The sequence below is a fragment of the Aulonocara stuartgranti genome (genome assembly GCF_965226115.1).
Source record: "Aulonocara stuartgranti genome assembly, chromosome: 22".
Classification (NCBI taxonomy): Eukaryota; Metazoa; Chordata; class Actinopteri; order Cichliformes; family Cichlidae; genus Aulonocara; species Aulonocara stuartgranti.
In genome coordinates, this window is record NC_138957.1 from 18,660,113 (window position 1) to 18,679,692 (window position 19,580).

The window sequence follows — 19,580 nt, forward strand, 5'->3', positions numbered from 1 at the left end:
GCCTATAGTGGCTATTCTGAAACAGAGGGAGAGGGGTAGTATTTCCAGTCAGAGCAAGTCAAACATCGGGCCTCTGCAAACAAGATGCAAACAAAGAAACTGGTTCTTTGCAACAGAGCATGGAAGGAAGAAGAGTTTGGGATTCAGCGGTAGTTAAGCTGAGCAAAAGCTACAGCCTCCTTTGTTGTTTTAACTTCATTATAGTTTATTTTTACAGGCGAATCAATACATCTATCAAATGTCTGTGGAAGACAACGTCTTCCCATCATGCAAAGTGACTTTTTGTCTCACTAAACCTCCCAAAGAAATTGTATTTGCACAGATATGCACTCCCTGGGAACTTTATTAGCAACTAGTTATAAACTGGACCTCGTTTTCCCTTCAGACGTGCATTATTTCTTCATTGCACTGATTCATCAAGGTGCTGGAAACACATGATCATCAACATCACACAGTTGATGCAAATTGGTCAGTTGCACATCCATCACCACACGCCAAAGATGCTGATTGGATTGAGATCTGCTAACTGTGGAGGCCATTTGAATGCAGTTAACTCATTGTCGAGTTCAAGAAACAAGACTGAGGTGATTTAAGCTTTGTGGCCTGGTGCGTTATCCTACAGGAAGCAGACACCAGAGGATGGATACACTGTGGCCATAAAGACTCGCCATCAATACTCAGGGAGGGTAAGAAAACTGTCAGGGCAAAATATGCCAAGAAAATCTCCCCCACACATTAAGCAGCATGAACCATCGATACAAGTATTTTCGCCCAGAGAACTGCTGCTCACTGGACACCAACATTCATTTTTTTTATGCATAAGGACACAGCAGAGAGATGACAGGAAATAATGGACAACAGAAAAAAAAGCTCCCAGTTGTGACTGCTGGTGGTAAATGTAAAAGTAAATGATAGCACTGCGGGTTATTAAACTAATGGTTAACTTCATAATAAGTCCTGGAGATGAGTTCTTCTTAACTAATGATATAGTCTATAAAACCGTAAAAAACAAAACAAGCAAATTATAATTTTTTTTTAAAAAAAGGTCCAACAGTTAAATACTGAAATATATTGAATTCAGTTTAATTTCTAGAGTTTTAGAGTACTAAGGAACAGGGGATGTAAGATCAAAAGCACTGGAACATTTAACTGTGCCAACAAATCCGCCTCCACGACAGGTTAGCAACAAGCTAATGAAGGCCATGTGATCATGTTGAAGAGGAAGATAATAATGGGAATACCATCAAACTACTATTTTGGGGGATACAGTGAGCCAGCTGTTTTAGCTCCATGATGGACCTCAAGGACCGCCATGCTGCTCGAGGAGAGTGGGGAGTGTATACGTGTTCTACAATAAAGAAATATTTTATTCACGGCTTCTCCTCCAAGATTACTTCTGCACAAGGGCAAACCTGACACGCTCGTGATTTCCATAACGCTATCACCAAGATAAAGAGTGAACCTCCGGGATTTTGCTTCTTATTTAAAGGTAGAAATTGCTCAGACTGGCAGATGGAGAGGGGGGTGGAGGGTCAAGTGGAGGCCTCCAAGAGGCGAGGCTTAGGGTCCTGTTGGGAGTGTAAAGTCGGGGCTTATCGTGGCTTCACCCCACTCTTATCAGCCGCATGCCAGGAAGTACACATTCCAGCATCTCCACTGGACAACTCCGAGTGACCCCACCCATCCGGCCCTTTGTTAATGTAATTATTGTGTTGATACAGAAACGGGAGAGGGAAGAGAGTGGTACTAAAAAGACACACACACACACACACACACGAGTGATAGTGAGTGAAAAATGATAGCATCATCTCAGCGTATAGTTAATATGCTGCTAGAAGGCATCTACGATTCTCACTCAGCCAAACACACACACACAGACACACATACACAAGGGTTTGTTAGTGGGAAGGAGGCGCCCTGTTTCTGGGGGTTTTATTTATAGCGAAAGCTCTAACACACAGAGATCCCAGAATGCTTTGTGGGTTTGGGAGACGGTGCCGCGTTTACGCTCTCTAATTTTGAGTCCTGTAATAGCACACGCGCACACACTCACACACATCTACTGTAAAGGTGAAAGACAACTGCCATCTTTTCATCTGGATGTTTTTTCCCCCACTCGCTGTGCTTGAACGGGAGAAGGAGGAGGGAGAGGAGGAGGGAGAGGAGGCCGGGATGAGACGTGAATGAAGCAAGCGGGGAGAGGGGAGAGAGGAAAACGAGACGGAGCGAAGGAGAGGGGGGGGGGGAAGAGAGAGGGAACGAGGGATGGGAGGGGACGGAGAGGAGAGCGGGGTGATAAAGCTGTGACAGCGGCAGCCATGGTGGTTGTCATGGCGACGGCCGCGGAGACCAGGTAGAGCAGTCTCCTGGGAAAGAGCAGTGCATGCCTCCCTCCCCCACCCTGACTCTCTCTCTCTCTCAAAATCCCTCCATCTCCATCGCTCTGGCCTCGCTCCATCCCTTTGCTGCCATCCCAATCATCCAGTCCTCATTTTGCCCAATATGGCCCATCTCTTTCCTTTCTCTCCCTCCATCACTCTCCCACGGTCCTTTTACTTCCCTCGCTCTGGTTTTTTAGGTTCCTTTTTTTATCCCCTTTTAATCGCCCACCATTCCTCCCCGTCTTTCCTCGCTGCCCCCGTCTTTTCCCTTGATCCCCGTCTTGCCATTAACTCTTTTTCTTTTTCTCCACGCTTTCTCCATTTCATGCCCTCCCCTCCATCCATCGCTTTCCCTCATTATCTTCTCTTTCCATTCCTCTCCCTCCCTTCCTCTTGTCTCTATATTCATCTAACCCCCCACTCCAGAGAATATGTATGTGAGTATGTCTGCGCAGTGCTGCCCAATTACTGCAAGGGAGTCTGTGTGTGTGTGTGTTTGAGAGTGTGTGTATGTGTGTGTGTGTTTAATGTCTACACAAGCTGTGTTCCTAGCCTGTTTTGACCTACCTAAAACACCTCCAGCATTCTCCGTCTCCCTCTGACTCACTGAATCAACAAAACTGCTGCTGCACACCACAGCTATTCACAGGAGCTGCACGCATATGTGTGTGTGTGTGTGTGTGTGTGTGTGTGTGTGTGTGTGTGTGTGTGCGTGCGTGCGTGCGTGCGTGTGTGTGTGTGTGTGAGCGCTGAGTTTGTGAGATTATTAGGGGCACAATGCTAAAGTGCGTCAGCGCACACATGTGAGCAGGCATGTCTGCACTTGCGTGTGGTGAACTGGTCATGGAGAGAGCAGGCAAAGTTTCCACGGCACACGGGGCCCCTTCCATCAGGACATGTTAGCGTGGCTCGGCGTGGGACTAAATGATAACTTTCTACCCTGCGAGTCTGGAGCGTAAGCAGAGATTAGATGACACATCTGTCAATTAAAGCAAATAACATTGCCATTTAAAGCAAAATATGTAAAGATTTAGGGATTTGGCACATACATTGTTTAAAACATAACTGTGCACAGCAAATTCTTCTTCAGAAGCACTGTTTTTTTGTTAATTACAATTTAAAGTCAGAAATGCTGATATTTCTCAGCATGAGAGATGCTTTTTTGTGCTTGCTTTTCATTTGTGCTGACAGCCTGTGCATGACTGATGATTATGTGGAAAGCTTAATGAAACTGTGGTGCTAAGTCACTTCCAGCCAAATCCCGACTGTTGAATGACTGTTGTCAGCGGTTATCAGAGCCACACAAAAGCACCTGTTGGGCAACATGTCCAAAATCTCCAACCGGATAACCGCCGGTCTAACATCGATCGACTGCTGACAAATTTCTGCAGAAACAGAACTTTCCTCCAAAAACAAACTAACTAACAGGAAAAGGATTTAGCCTATTGGCTGACCCTAATCACCAGCAGGCACCCTGGTACTAATCAATATGCTGTGTTTAGAAGGCACAGCTGACCAGTAGGGTATTGCATCATGCGTCACTGCACTTCTATCTGCTTTTCTGGGAAGACTGATGTCAGGCTAAAAGCAACAGGCTACACTGTAGGATATACAGCTACTCTACAAATTGATTTTAATACTGTGTATTAAGTCTAAAACTAACCAAGTGTCAACACTTTGGTGTTTATAGCTAAGCAAACCGTGCAAAAAAGGAATGTAAACAGGAAGTAAAAACAAAAGAAGCAAAGCAGTTAAGTCCAAAAGTTGGGCCCCAAAGCTTACAACTGCCCTAATGAAGAACGGTGTTTTAATCTGGAAACACACCTTTGCTGCAGTTCTTTGAGGCAGCCTGTGAATCAGGTCTGCCTTAGATCTACGTCTACAGTGAGCTACTCTCAATTGTGTTGCTGCTGCTTCATCGCCCAGCCGAGGAGGGGAGCGAAATTACAAAATAAAAAGAGCAGAAGTGAGACTTCTAGTTAAAAACTAGAAGAAGAGTGAAGACTGTCAAGCTCTCAACCAATCAGCATGGTTTGCTTGGTGGTTTGATCCCAGTCCGTCTGTCAGAATATCCTTGGGAAAGATGCCAACCCCGAGTTGCTCTTTGATGCATCCACAGAGTGTGAAAGTTAGAAGTGCTCAGGTGTAGAAAAAGCAAATAGATGAATGCACAGATTCCACCATTACTTCAGCTCATCAGGGCAGAACAACCCCCACTGAATCAGGTAGTCACAGGAGCCAACCTGCACACCAGCTGATAACATTACAGCCTTTATTATCCATGGGTATAAATGGAGACGAATATGCCTTTCATGATAAGAGGTAAACTATTCCAGGTTATCAGACTAAAGCTCTGTCCTTCTTCATGTTAATCTGAGCTCTGAGAACAAGTCTTCTCAACCACAGGGGCTTCATTTAGTCTTTGCTAAAGATGAGCTGCAGCATTCTGAAGCATCTGCAGGCTGAGTAAAGAGTATAATAAATTACAATGATATGGCCATGAGGACAAAAAAGGAGGCTGGGTCTTCTTCTCAGCACTTTTATACTCAAATGAAAAAAATGGTGTTAAAAGCAAACGAAATTTGCTCCACTCTGACAGAAAAACCCCTCAAAATGCACGCATATAATCGCTCGATAAAACAAACTATCTTTTTTTCCCCTCGTGGTTGCAGACACCCACTAATTTTGTGTTCTGGGTAAACAGTCACATGCTCTTCACTGGAAGAAGAATATTCACAAACAAGGGTCACATGAGATGAAACGTCTAAATTATTAGTATGCAGTTTGACATCAGCGGGTAAAGGTCCCGCAGATTGCTGCGATCTTTCTGGGCTTACTCGGGGCCAATAATGACGGGCTCTGATTTATTGTCAGCTTTTTGCACACGGCTTTTATTTTGGAGGTCAAACTCCACGCACAGCTGCAGATTCTCAGCACCCATTGTTCTCTCAGATCAGACGAGGTCATATCGGCATGACCGGCACCGTGCAGGCAGGTCTCCCCGTCCATCCCGCCGCCGTTATCGCCTTAATGGTAAATGTGAAATTTCGATTCCCATTTGGCTGAATGGAGCACTAAAACTCTCCGCGAGAAAGAAAAACTAATTTCACTCAAATGCAGCACATCTGCTGTCCTATGTGATAAGAAATTGCTTTCAGATATGAACAGACACACAAACACCCGAGCCGGTGTTAGGGGGGCTGAAGCCTATCTTTATTCTCTCACTGTGTCCATGAATGCAGCTCCGGATATGAACCATGATCCTTTTCATTTCCTCTCTCCAGTGGAAGGTGGATACCATGCCCTCACCCATCCCTTAATACACACACCTGAAATACTTCCTCCACCCTGGCTGTGTTTTCTACCTGCCACCTTGTGTGTATGTGTTTGCGTGAGGGGGACTTTGTCCTCCAGGAGAGCGAGAAGGACCCACTTCCTGTGTCAGATTGCCTCTCACATTCCACACTCTCCCTCAATCCGCCCGGCTTGGGCTATTTTTTCCCCTCCGCCTTGATCCTTCTCTCTTTCTTCCTCTCTATGGGGGGCTTTGTCTGCTATCGGAGGCACAAAACACTGATTCATTCCACGAGTTGAACATGATCCTCAAGAACACGACGCCTTTCCGCCAAACACAGACAAACACACTCGCACCACAAAACGCACTTGTTCAAGGAGAGAGAGGGCTGGCGAGAACAAGTTGTTGGCATTGGAGATTCACTATTTTTGAGCCCACACACAGACAGATGGACAGTCAGGGTTCTCATGAAGGCAAACGGATGCGCGCACACACACACACAGGCTATCCGTGGGACACAACAGATGTCTGTGGGAAAATCAGTCTCCCATGTAAAATAAAGACGGCCGGATGTGATGTCACAGCTTTGACAACAGGAAATATCCACAGGGACAAAACACAGAGGAATCACTCAGAACACACACACACACACACACACACACACACACACACAGTCTCCTGGCTTCAAGCCAAGAAGCATCTGAGAAAAGAGCTCATCAGCGGATGCACGCGACCACGGGTCATGCGCGCGTGCATTCAAAGCCCGGGGTTGCTTGAGGTTGAGTCTGTAATTATGACCCTCGACGGCAGCTGATCTATCAGTGCGCTCCTCACCACGGCGTATATTTACGTGTATGTGTGTCACACACCTGTCTCCATCTGCACACTTAAAGACAGATTAGGTCAGCTGGAGGCCAAGGATCTTTGGCAAGGATTGCAACCGACTGACCTACTAATCAGTGTTTATATCTGTGAGTGTGTGGTGTTGAAAACAGCTGCCAGAACTGGTGCAGCTTCACCGCAGAAACAACGAAAGATGGTCCAAGCAAAGCAAGGGTGAATTAGGCAAGAAAAGGCATTAAGCAGCAACATTTGGGCCTTTTGTACAACAATATGGAAATAAAAACTGTGACTATGTATAAAGGTGGCTTAAAGCTGATGGATCTCTCTGAAGTAGAACTGGTTTCTCTGGTCTGTTTAATTAATTGCCTGTGAGAAATAGAGGTATCCAAATATCGATGGTATCGACAGCAGTGCTGGTATGTGCATCAGATCGATACTAGTGCAATGGAACCGATACTATTTCTACCTCTATGTAGCCTGCTGAAATGTGTTAAATTGTTATTATTATTTGATTAGAAAACGTATTAAATATATCTGTTTAGTTATGCTAACTAATTATCATGGAAATTAAAACTCTGTGATTTAGTGATCATTAAAATGTGTTCATTTTCTATGTTGAAAGTGTCAATATCGGTATTGGTATCGGCTGGCCCTGCATTTACTTGGTATCAGATCGATATCAGCATTTGCAGTATGGCACTAGTGAGAACAGCTCGGGACCTTTAACAGGAAGTAGCCATGAATGAAGGTATAAAACTAAAACTGCAGATGAGCTAAAAATAAAACAGCAGGGGAGACGTGTTAAAAACCTCCAGCTTCTGAGTCTTGAAACTCAAAAGTAGATCTGGATCTTGATTTGTGTTTTTGGCGCTATCCTCGTTTTCTCTCAATGATTCAGCGAGCTTCCTCCCTCTTCCTCCACCCCCTCCTGCTGCTTATGGGATAAATCTGGATTAATCGGTAACGGAAAGTGTGGGCGTGTTACGGGGGGCGCGTGAAGCTCGGCGTGGATAGTTCCGGAGAGGAGATAGGTGTGTGTGTGTGTGTCTGTGTGTGCGCGCGCAGAGAAGGAGGGGGGAGGCTCGCGCATTCCCTAAACAGCTTGCCTCCTCGCGATTCCCGATGACATCATTCCATCCGAGCACTCGTTCGCGGACCGCATCGCCGTTAACTTTCCCGTTACCCCACCCACTTTGTGCCACAACCACATACCGCCGCGGGCTGTCTCTGTCACACACACTTATAACCGGAGAATTATAAGTGTGTGTGCGGATGCCAGTTGGATTCTGGCATCCGCACAATGAGGGCGCTGATATCTGGGAAGTAATGGAGCACCCCTGGACATCCAGTCACAGGCACACCTTCTCTCTCTCTCTCTCTCTCTCTCTCTCTCTCTCCACACACACACACACACACACACACACATCGTCCTGCAGCGCGAGTACCTGGTAATAAAGTCGTTAAAACCGCAGTATGACTGGAGCCCCCAAATTAAGGGCAGGATGTTGAGCTGGTGACACAGACACCACAGAACGAGGCACCGCACTAACACCCGTAATCAAGCCCAATTAGAGATAACCCGCTAATTAACCCCCCCTCTCCTCCACACATGCACGCACACGCACCTCCTGACTCCAGGGGACACACAGGCCACAATAAATCCCGACATTGAGACACAAAGGCTGGTGTGTGTGTGTGTGTGTGTGTGTGTGTGTGTGTGTGTGTGTGTGTGTGTGTGTGTGTGTTTGTGAGCGTAAAGCAAAGGGAGAGGTGGGGAGGGGGTGTGCAAGGGGGTAGCCGCCCCCCCTCCTTAACAGGAGTCTGGAACGGCCAATACGGATCCTGGGTCGAGTGTAGGATTTCCTACCGATCACCGACGCGCCGCCACTGTCTCATTAACGATAGCGCACTCACACACACACACACATACACGTGTGCGCGCACCCCGACTCCCGTGTGCGCAACGAGAGCTCCCCGGTTAACAAAGGATGTAAGGCTCGTGCTTACCGTGGTGGCGTGAGCAAGCAGCGCCGTGAGCGCCAGCAGCCAAGGCAGCTCCATGGTCGGGGTGCGCGGGCACAGCCTCCCGGTGCCGCCGCCGATGCTGCTGCCTTTACCGGTGTGGGAGGGGTGGGGGGTTCTGGGAGGTGGAGGGACCCCCAAAAAAGAAAAAAAAGCTGCTGCTGGCTGTCGCCGGCTCCTTGCTCTCGGTGCCTCGGTAGTCTGTCCAACTTCAGAGCGAGCCGCCCGTCTGCGCGACCATCCGTCCTTGTAGTCGGGCTTTTTAATCCAAGGCTTCACGCGCTCCTGCTGCTGGTTCCGGTCACCGCTGAAGCAGATTTCCACGATGCCTTCCGATCTGTCTGTTTCTGCGAGTTTTTGCGCTCGAAATCTGATAATTTACTACCAGAAGAAGCCAGACCTCGTCTCTCTCGCTCTCTTAATACACGCACGAGCTCTCTCCACCTCTCTCTCTCTCTCTCTCTCTCTCTCTCTGAACACACACACACTCTCAGGCTCTCTCTCTCTCTCCTCCCCCTCTCCGTTGAGGGCAGGATGTTCCGTATGGCGACGCTGGCCTGGGAGTTTGGCAGGAGGAGGGGGTGTGTATATGTGTGCGTTAAAAGGAAGTGTAGGGGTTGGGGGTGGATCTCCGCGTGCAAGGGCGAGGATGCCCCCTGCAGCTCGGTTAGGCACCCGCAGCCCCCCCTAAAACAAAACAATAAGCAGTCTGTAAATTCACAAGCAGCGGACCGCGGTGTTGGTTTGGTTAACCGCTCACACACCTTTAACGGTCAACCGCGCTCCTGCGCCGTGATTGGCTCAGTCACACCTGCGCCTGTACGTAAGAGGGGTTGATATCGCGCGATAACACCCCCCCCCCCCCCCCCCCCTTCCCTCTCGGCTCTTGCAGTATGGTTAGCTGTTATTGCACCGCAGCAACCGGAGTGGAAACATTTAATGACCCGTCATATGCTCAAAGTTGTGTTCGCCACTTTTACAACCACCAGCGACGTCTGAAGGTGAACTTGAGCGTGCCTCCGTTTGGTTTCTCAGCTCCACCTGCCACTGCAGACCACGTGTTCCCTCCTTATCCCGAAATTAGCCTTGGGAAAATGTTGAATTGCATCTGATTGATTGCGAAAGACTATTAAGTAGGTTTTACCTACCTGTGATTAGTGGGATCAGAATGCTTTGTTAGGCTTATAAAATGTGACCTTTTTTAAAGAAAGCACTGCCAAATAAAGCCATCAGGTGTGTCTTCAAATAAAACTCGGTCTGATGTAGATTCTGGTAGTCTTGGGTGTGTTCTCCCACCACGTTCGCAGTGAATACATGTTTAACATATTGTTAAAAGTATTCACTCATCTGCCTTAAGGCAGGGTAGGGTTTAATATGACATCGGCCCACCTTTTCCAGCTATAACAGCTTCTGTTCTGGGAAGATTTTCCACAGGTTTTAGGAGTGTGTTAATGGGAATGTTGACCTTCTTCTGGATGTGTATTTGTGAGGTCAGACACTGATGTTGGACGAGAAGGCCTGGCTCATAGACTCCGCTCTAATTGGCGTTTTATCAGGTTGAGGTGAGGACTCGGTGCAGGCCAGTCAAGTCTTTCCACACTAAACGTGCTTATTCATGTCTTTATGGTCCTTGCTTTGTGCACCGGTCATGTTGGAACAGGAAGGGGCTATGCCCAAACTGTTCCTACAAAGTTGGGACAATTAAATATCTTGGTATACTGAAGCATTAAGAGTTCCTTTCACTGGAACTAAGGGGCCAAGCCCAACTCCTGAAAAACAACCCTACACCTAGAAACTTTACACTTGGCAACCGCCAAACCCTGATTCATCCATCAGATTGCGAGACGGAGAAGGGTGACTCAGAGAATACATCTCCACTCCTCTACAGTCCAGTCGTGGCGTGCTTTACACCACTGTAATATTGTGCTTAGTGATGTAGCCGCTCAATCATGGAAACCTATTCTGTGAAGCTCTCCAAGCACCGTTTGGAGCTCCTAAGAGCGACCCATTCTTTCACAAATGTTTATAGAGGCAGTCTTCATGCCCAGGTGCTTGATTTTATACACCTGAATCCTACGATTTGAATGGGTGACTGAATACTCTTGACAATATATTGCAGTCTGTTTGAATGACAGCACTGGAGGACTACAAGATGGATGTGTTCTGACTGAGGCCTGTTCAACACTGCAATGCAGGCTGATTATCAGTAAATTAGGACTTCTTCTCCACTGACCGTAGGAGGGTTTTCACTCATGCTCTTCCTATTGCGATCACATAATGAGCATAAACAGAGCAGGGAGTCAAAAATAATAGAGGCGGTTTTTGGTACACATTACTTAAATTGTTCCCGACTTCTTCCATTCAGCACTGCTGGTTTGTCAGTCCTTGCGATGCCCCATTAAGGTGCCAGCCTCATTAATCAGCCACATTTATGGGAGAAAGTGGAGCATCAGGACCAAACGCCCTGCTCCCCTCTCTTGACTCTTGCTGTGTAATTGCGGCCGTATCCATTCGGTAGACATCGAACACACGCTACGGCACAGAGGATCCTGTTTCTCGATTCAACATAACGAGAGTACCAGACACACAATGAAGCACAGCGGAGGCGGGTAAATTTTCAAAGTTTTTTTTTTTTTGTTCAGTTTGGTTTCAAAATAAAGATCACACAATTGTTTAGAGACAATCTACAACAGGAGTTACAAAAAATAGTTGCCCAGGCAATAAGCATACACAGGTTCTGTTAACTATACACATATGGTTACAGGTGTGCTCGTAGTAAATATACACAAGGCTGCTCCAAATGTACACCGCGCTGTGGCGGGCGGCCTCTCTCTCACCCAAAAGGACATGGACAGTATGATACAGCACTTACAGCACTAGAGAAAATGCCAAAAAACACAAGAGTCTCCTCTGTACAATCCACGCGTTTACCCCTGAAAACAGTCATGGGTAACTGAGGAGTTTGGGGGGAGAAGGGGAAGGGGGGTTTAAATGAGTAAAAGTTATTTCTCCCACCCAGCCAGCGTACTCAAAACACATGACACATTTCATGGGGTAAAGCATTCCTATAAAAAGATCTTAAAAAAGGTCAAAAAGTCCCCCCCCCCTCCCCACCAAAACAACAAACAAACAAAAAACAAACCAGAAGACACCACTAATCTATCCGAACGTGTCCAATTGGGAGTCGGCGGGAGATCGACGTCTTTAAGTTAAGCAGTGACGAGATAAAGATAAAACCAAGCGTGGCGAATCTTTGTACAAGTACAACGCTGTATAGAAAGGGCTTTTCAAAACAAAATTTGATATTACAATTTACAATATACAACAACTCATATGTCACAACCAAGGAGGTGAGAATATACACTGAAATGCACAGTTTTTTTTTTCCTTTTTTTTGTCCCCCAGAGTGAGATTTTTTTTCTTTTTTTTTTCTTCTTCTCATACCAAAAAAGGGTGGTAAAGCACTTTTACATTACAAGGGTTTACAAATGTACAATTATACAGTCAGAAGTATGTGGTCACTACTAGGATACATTATAGATACAGATTCAACATCAAAAACCAGAAAAACTACAAAGTTTTATATATATATTTATATATATATATATGCAAAGGTCTACACCAAGTATACACGTTATATTTATAGAAGCAAGACCAGAAAACGAATCTCCCATGCTAAATGATCTGTCTGCTGGTTAGCTGATGGTGGCGCGCGCGCATGTGTGTGTCTGTGTGTGTGTGTCTGTCTATGATTCGGGGACGTCAGACAAATTAAATACTCGTTCCATCTCATAGTGGTAAATAGCTAGAATGAGAGGAGGAGGAGGAGGGGGCTCTAGGATTGTGTATGCAGCAGTAGCAAAAAGTGAAAGATTTATCTTTTGAGTTTATCAGAAGCAAAAAAGGAAAAAAAGAAAAAAAAAAAGAAAAGGAGGAGTGGGGTGAGTAGAGTGGGTCTCACCTCTCCTTGTTCACCCCCTCCTGCCACCGTCGCTGCCTTCCACTGCACCCAGTTTACAGACTGGAGTCCAGTGGGGGGAGGGGTGCCAAAAATCCAATCACGAAAAAAAAAGAAGAAAAAACCCAACCCACCAACTAAGGCTGCCTGTAGCAACAGGCTCCTCCCGAAGGGTTGTCATGGAAACAGTGGTGGGAGGGGTACACGATGTCCTCTATGAGGATTTGGTGGGGTGAAGTGGGCATGATGCTTTCTGAAGGGTCAGACGAGGGGGTGGGTGGGGTAGACATGAAGGCATGAGGAAGGTGAGCTGAAGGGTGGGGAGGTGGTAGACATGATTTTGGGGTGGGGGAGGAGGAGGGGGTTCAGTTTACATGATGCCATTAGGAGGGCCGCAGAGAGGACCCAGGTCGACGCCGTTCTTCATGTAGTACTTCTCGAGCTTGGCGAGGATGTGTTTTCCATACGTGTACTTCCTCAGCGTGGAAATGTGAGGCCGGATCTGTACACACACACACGCACACACACACACGTTAGTCAAAAATTGATACAAATTTGCTCCTTTTCGAGTCCCCTTACATGCATGCAGACCTCACATCAGTGACGAGGCTGACATTAACTGAGGTTGATAGATGCCAGTCTATAAACCGACTGAGCAAACATTACTAGAAGAGTTAATAAATAAAGGAATAAATAAAACCCAGCTCTCTAATTTCGCCCTCTGATTTGCACTCACTCGACACTTTGTTAGACACATCTGTTCAAGTGCCAATCACAAGGCTGAATAGATTTAGGCACGTAGACACAGCCAAGGCGAGCTGCTAAAGTTCAAAGTGAGCATCTGAATGGGATTTTCCTGCACAGCCATCTCTAAAGTTTACAGAGAAAATATCCAGTGAGCAGCAGCTCTCTGCTGAAAGTGCCTTGTCGATGGTAGAGGTCAGAGGAGAATGGCCAGGCTGCTTTAAGCTGATAGGAAGGCAACAGTAACTCAAATAACCTCTTGTTAGAACCAGGTATGCAGTAGAGCGCACTGTGTCAGTCCTGTCAAGTACGAACAGGAAACTGAGGCTAGAGTTCGTACAAGCACATCAAAACTGGACAACAGAAGACTGGAAAAATGCCACCTGGTCTGATGAGTCTTGATTTCATTCAGATGGATGGGTCAGAATCCGGTGTAAACAACATGAAAGCACCAGCACTTGTTTATTCTACGCCACGAAGAATGAATGCAGCCCTGAAGGAGAAAGGGGGCCTAATCTGGCACTCGCGAGATGTACCTAATGAAGTGTCCGGTGAGTGTACGCATTAATGCAAACTTCACTGAAATGTTCTTTCCCATTATGGATGGAGGTCAAGCTAGCAGACATATTTGTACCTTAATAGCTTTAGAGGTAGTTGCTACTTGGACACAACAACAGAGTGCATTAGCTGGATGAGCTCTCATCAATCCAACCCACCTGCACAGTTTTGCATTAGTGACGGTTGGTTTCATTATAGTTTTGTTCGCGTTAGCGATCTAATTTGCTTAAAAAACAAACAAAAAAAAAAAACAATTCACACTGCTGAATTTAAGACTGCTGAATTTAACCCTAGGGAAGCTGAAAAGCTTCCCTAGGGTTTGACATCTAGAGCTGAAACAAATAGTCTCGGATTTATAGGTTTTATAGCCGAGAACAGCTTCAATTTATTCACCTCTTATTCCTGTTCATGAGCTGAATTAAACCATCTTAAATCACTTTGAGCTTCGGGCTGTTTGGGGAATAAATGAATGTGCTGAACTTTACACCAACACCATAATAAAAATGACTATTTCCAACCTTTAAATCACAGATACTGCATTTGATTGCTCTAAAAAGGGTGAAATGTTCAATGATTATCCTTCAATTGTAACACAGAGCAGCGCTCTAAACGCCAGAAAACACCTCCTCATCCAGAAAATGTCAAAGCTATACAACAACGACTTCCCCATAAGTGACTGCAGTAAACACTGAACAAAAGAGGATTACAATCACATCTTTTATCCCAACATTTAGACGGGACGCACGATGACCCCTCTGGCCCCTTTACCAACCTTATGCATTACGATTTTGCGCTGCGTTGGCTCGGCCACATCGATCATCTTCTGCACCACATAGTTGGCGTACTGGTCCTTCATCATGGTGTATAAGGCACTGTGGGGGCCCTCAGTCAGGCTGCACACTTCATCTATCAGTACGGCCCGTTCTGCCCGTGACGCATGGGTAACACACTTCTCAACCACATTGCTGGAGAAAGGAGGAGGAGGAAGGGGGGACAGTGTTAATAAAAGCCACAAGAATAGAGGAGTGAGAACACAAGCAAATGTTTTCCCACACCAACAAGCCTGTCTCTGCATATGAAGTACCTGTAACCCAATTTGATCATTTCTGGCCTGAATTTTAAACAACAGCAGGTGACTTAAAGCTTAAAGAAGCTCCAAAATCACATTAGATCATCTACTCTGTAATGTGTGCCTATGGTGTAAATATAAAGGCTGTACCATGTTTGGTTCATGATCAAAGTGTCTGAGTAACAGATGTTATCATAAATATCGTAACGTCCCCCAGGCACAGAAAAAGTTCCTTATCTGATTGCAGGTGTGAAGAAACCAAAGGAAAACCTCTCAAACAAAGATGGAGCTGACAACGTGCGCACGTGTGTGTGTGTGTGTGTGTGTGTGTGTGTGTGTGTGTGTGTGCGTTGGTGTTTACCTGGCAAACTTGTGCTGGCTGAGTCCCAGTACATTGCCTCTGATCTCAGCCACAATTTTACTCTTATCCTCGGCTCTGCCATGCTCCAAAACGTGCTGGATCACGTAGTTGCCATATTGGTCCTAAATAAAACAAACCGCAGACACATTAACTAAAAACGTGAGAAGGACAGCTGGTGGCTCTGACGTCACATCAAACACAGCCAACTTCAGAAATCTGGAGGCTCCGAGAGGAGCTTTTTTCCCCTCTTTGAGCTAACTTGAAATGTCGTTATCCTGAAAAATATAAAGCTGCAGTCAAAGACTGACAGCGCTGAGTGCCTCACCTGCACTAGCTGCTCTGTGTGCTGATGGAGCTCCTCCAATATGGGCAGCGTCTGCTCGGGGAGGCAGTGTTCGAGAATGCGCTGGATCACTCGGCAGCCGTAAGGGTGAGTGGAGAGGGCGAAGACCTGAGAGACGCGTGTAGTTGCACATTTTTAGTCATTCCGCTCACAATCGCATATCAACTCAAGCTCAGTGAGGTGAGATGAACTCAAACTGTTTTCACTTATGGTGTACAAAGCGCCTCGAATTATCAGAGGCATACTTTTGCATACCCGGCCCACCCCTGCAGGGAAGGTGAAACACAGATTCCTGACATGCTTTCAGCTACACAAACAAATCTGAGCCACCGGGTACGAGACGTGCCGTTACACAACATGCAAATGCTCGAGAAGCAAAACACTCACACGGTGGTAACATTTACTGTCAGAGCGCCGAGTCGAGAAACCGAGACCTTTCATGTGTAGACAACAAAAGGATGATGCACGAACACACAATCTTTATTTTAACACTTTATGCTAATGTAACATTTAGCTTGTAGGTAGGTAGAAGATGGCTGTCGCCACTGGGCTGAGGTTTCTGTTGCCAAGGCAACATACCCTGTCCCTGAGAAGAAGAAAAAAAAAAGAAAAAAAAAAGGCCTGAGCATGTGTGTCTATGTGCTTTGGCGGTGACAATATGCTCGCTGCCTTCAGGCAGCAGCAGCGAGTGTGTGTGGATGTCAGCCATGCGCTGGCGTGCTACAGTGACTGAATGTGGAAATATTTTTTTGTGCAGACCGACCTGTCCCTTAAAGGCTTCGATGATGAAGTGCAGCGCGTGAGGCTGGACACATTCGATACACTTCTGCACCACATGGTTACCGTTCTGGTCCTTTACGCACTTCAGCACGTGGCCGTCCAGCTCCCGCACCATCTCGCTCTGCAGAGACGAAGAAGAAGAAGAGAGGGACAGAGGGGAGGCGGAGTGAGGAGAGGGACAGTAATTGTTTGTGAGAAATCAAATATTGCCTGATGGCATTTTTCAGCCTCTCCTTCATTTTTCATTGCAGCTCACAGCCAGACAAATAACACTGGGCTTTTAACAGATGCCCTGCAGGAATCTATTGGGGTCTATTAAGCAAAGATGGATAACTTACTTCCTCACATACACACACAGAGAGACCCTATCCTAAAACACTGACTTCAAACTAAATTATTTCCTGTTGATATTCCTCTAGCTTTATCTGAATAGCACCAGTTTACATTTGCATATAAACTGTGGCGTCTTTAGCTTCATTCAACGCTGATGATAGCGTGCATACAAGGAGCCTGCTGTTTCACAAGGGAGCGCCAACATAAAAGCTCAGCGTACCTCTTCATCGATGCTGCATTCTGCTGTATAAATAGAAATGTGTTATCTATGAGCAATGTGCTCTCACTCACAGCTGAATTATCAGCACGTGGATAATAGATGTGCTAACAAATTGGGACACTAGGATATTTCCCCCTTTTCCCCCCCGCCTTCAACAGAAATCCAAGCGCAGCAGAGTTGTGACAGGATAGATTTATTTAGGGTCATGTTTACACGCTCACAAGTGTACTTACAATAACCTGCTGATCCGAGGGGATGAACTCCAGAGCTTTCTGAATGACCCTGCAGCCGTACATCTGCAGGGCCAGAGACAGCACGTGACCTCGGATTCTCTCAGCGAGAGCCAGCTTCTGGTCCAGGCTGCCAAACTGAAACGCACAAACAAAATGAGCCTCTAATCCTTTTGACAATATGCAACACCACACATGTAAGCAAAATCAGACAGGCTACAGAAGCTATTAAAGCTAGGCGTGGTTCTGAAGAATAATCGACTGAGACTTTCCCATAAATTTAACGTTGGTGTTTCAAAGGCACACGCAGCACAGCATCAACTGCACACACACCTCAAAGAACTTCTGGATGACGTAATTCCCAAAAACATCCACCATGAGCTGGTAGGCCGCCTGCAGGATCTCGCTGAAGACGAGCTGGCGCTCTGCTGAACTGGCTCGCTCCAATTTCAACTGGATAAACCTTTAAAAGAGAACGAGGATGAATAAAAGTATATCTTTTAAATTAAGTTCGACAAACATCTTTTGTTCTGTTTTTCCCCCCTTCTTCTTTTTCCTGTCTGCAATGTATACAAGCCTCATGAGAAAATACACAGACTCTTCTCATAAAATCAACCAAGTGCATAAAGGGGATTTACAAAGTTTAGATGAAACTGGAGATGAAGACAAACACGTCAGAGCAATAAAGCGAGACAGATGTCCTGAGACAGAACTGAGAGAGAAGTGCTCCAGTTTCTTTAACCTGAGGGACAGTCGGAGTGGAGACGGTCCAAAGAGGGAGCTGAAGGAAGTGAGCAGCCTGTGAGGTGAAGAGATGGATGCCCGGCGAGGAGAGAGATAAAACAGACTGAGATGGTGGAAAGAAATTGTCTGGGACGTGCAGATCGGGCATGTTGATATGTTCACAGATGACTTCAGCAGAAAAGTCTGCACATGTCTGGACTGCGTCACAGTGTCGGGCAGTGATGGTTCAGTGACAACACTTTTCTGTCAGTATCAATGTTTAATATAGAGGTTACTTCATGAAATTAAAGAGCTTAATCGCCAATTTTGTCTTCCTTACACTGGCTCCTCATAAAGTTTAGGGTTCAATTTAAAAATCTGGTGATCACTTCATAGCACAACACGTTCAAATGTCTCCATACATCAGTGAACCACTACAATCATGTTGGCTGTACATAGATCCAGTGACCTAAGATCTGTTGACACTGTTAATACCTTTACTTTAACAGAAGCTTAGGATGCACCGTTTCAGACGTGGCTTTATTTATTTTAATCGATTTATACCATTTTAATTCTAATTACTCTGTATTGAAAAGCACTTTGTAAATTTTGCTCTTGAAAAGGACTCTTCAGTCACACACCAACTGTCAGAGATCAATATGTGAGAAATAAACCTGCCATGCAAGTACATTATCGATGGGCACTGCTACAGCTCACCTGGCTGAGAAGGTGACCTCCCCCTGTGCTAAACCCACGACCTCGTCCCACTTCTCTCTCCAGTCTTCATTGTCCTGTCTACTAAAAATTCTCTGTATAAGTTAATGTGTCTAAAGACAAATAGACTCAATGGCCTGATAAATTTGCAAGTTATTACTTGAAATTCAAGCACAAGCGATGATTTGGTGTGTTTAAACTGCTGGTAATACAAAATGAACAGTCTGGAGGCTTCAGAGTCTACAAACACCCACCGCGAACGATTAATTGCTAAAGCGGCTGGTATATTAATCGTGCAGCACATCATTAGTCGCAGCCACAGACAGACTTTACTTTTTGTGTCTACTTTTTCATTACAACTTAACTGGCACTAGTGGTACGCCTAAAAGTTGACGTTTCACAGTAACACATCCTGTCACATACTTGTTGTGTGGTATCCTATTAACCTGCAGTTATTGGGGCCTCCAACTGACTGCCATTACTCATGGGACAGACTTTCGGGGGAATTCAAAGGTGTTATTTTATACTGGAGGTAACTGCCCACACGTACCTGCTGCCGTGCTGATCCTGGCTGAACTCCATGATGTGGCCGGCGATGTCTCGGAGCTGCAGGTTGGGATAGCGGTTGTTCCTGAAGTCCTCGAGCAGGCGGCTCCGGCCTGATGGCATCACGTCCGACATGCCGTAACGTAGCCGTGATGATGGGAAGAGCTGGCTGCTGGGGGAAAAGAGGGAGGAGCCCGAGCTGGCGGCGTTGCGGTACTTGGCCTCGGCTCCTGGAGCTGCGGAGATGAAACGCCCACTGCCATTGGTCAGGCCTCCTGAGGCGTCAGAGAGAAAGGGGACTGTCACAAAGTCAAATGAAGAGAATATGAACCTAAAAATACATCACACACAAATAAGTACCAATAGGTACTACAACAGTAAACGCAAGTTATACAATGAACATCATTCAGCCTGTCTGACACAGAATTAGCTGAAAATATATGGAATTAATCCTTGAAGT

General features: G+C 46.0%; 2 protein-coding genes across 5 annotated transcripts in view; both read right to left on the reverse strand.

Moving 5' to 3' along the window:
* The window catches only part of sdc3 (syndecan 3), a 40,968-nt gene extending 31,842 nt beyond the window's left edge, over positions 1-9,126 (reverse strand). Inside the window, exon 1 of the mRNA XM_082521808.1 lies at positions 8,527-9,126. Within this exon, the coding sequence (XP_082377934.1) occupies positions 8,527-8,580 (54 nt within the window). The 5' untranslated portion in view covers positions 8,581-9,126. The remainder of the gene's footprint in view (positions 1-8,526) is intronic.
* A 2,025-nt stretch (positions 9,127-11,151) lies between these two features.
* The window catches only part of pum1 (pumilio RNA-binding family member 1), a gene marked incomplete at its 3' end in the record, with an annotated part of 28,194 nt that continues 19,765 nt past the window's right edge, over positions 11,152-19,580 (reverse strand). For 2 of the 4 annotated variants that reach the window (XM_082521782.1, XM_082521781.1), the window contains exons 16-23: positions 19,125-19,419; positions 17,471-17,600; positions 17,141-17,275; positions 16,338-16,475; positions 15,557-15,682; positions 15,232-15,353; positions 14,574-14,766; positions 11,152-13,001 (exon numbers count right to left, since the gene is read on the reverse strand). In XM_082521782.1, the coding sequence (XP_082377908.1) occupies positions 12,870-13,001; positions 14,574-14,766; positions 15,232-15,353; positions 15,557-15,682; positions 16,338-16,475; positions 17,141-17,275; positions 17,471-17,600; positions 19,125-19,419 (1,271 nt within the window). The remainder of the gene's footprint in view (positions 13,002-14,573; positions 14,767-15,231; positions 15,354-15,556; positions 15,683-16,337; positions 16,476-17,140; positions 17,276-17,470; positions 17,601-19,124; positions 19,420-19,580) is intronic. The other 2 variants (XM_082521783.1, XM_082521784.1) reach the window with 2 other exon arrangements.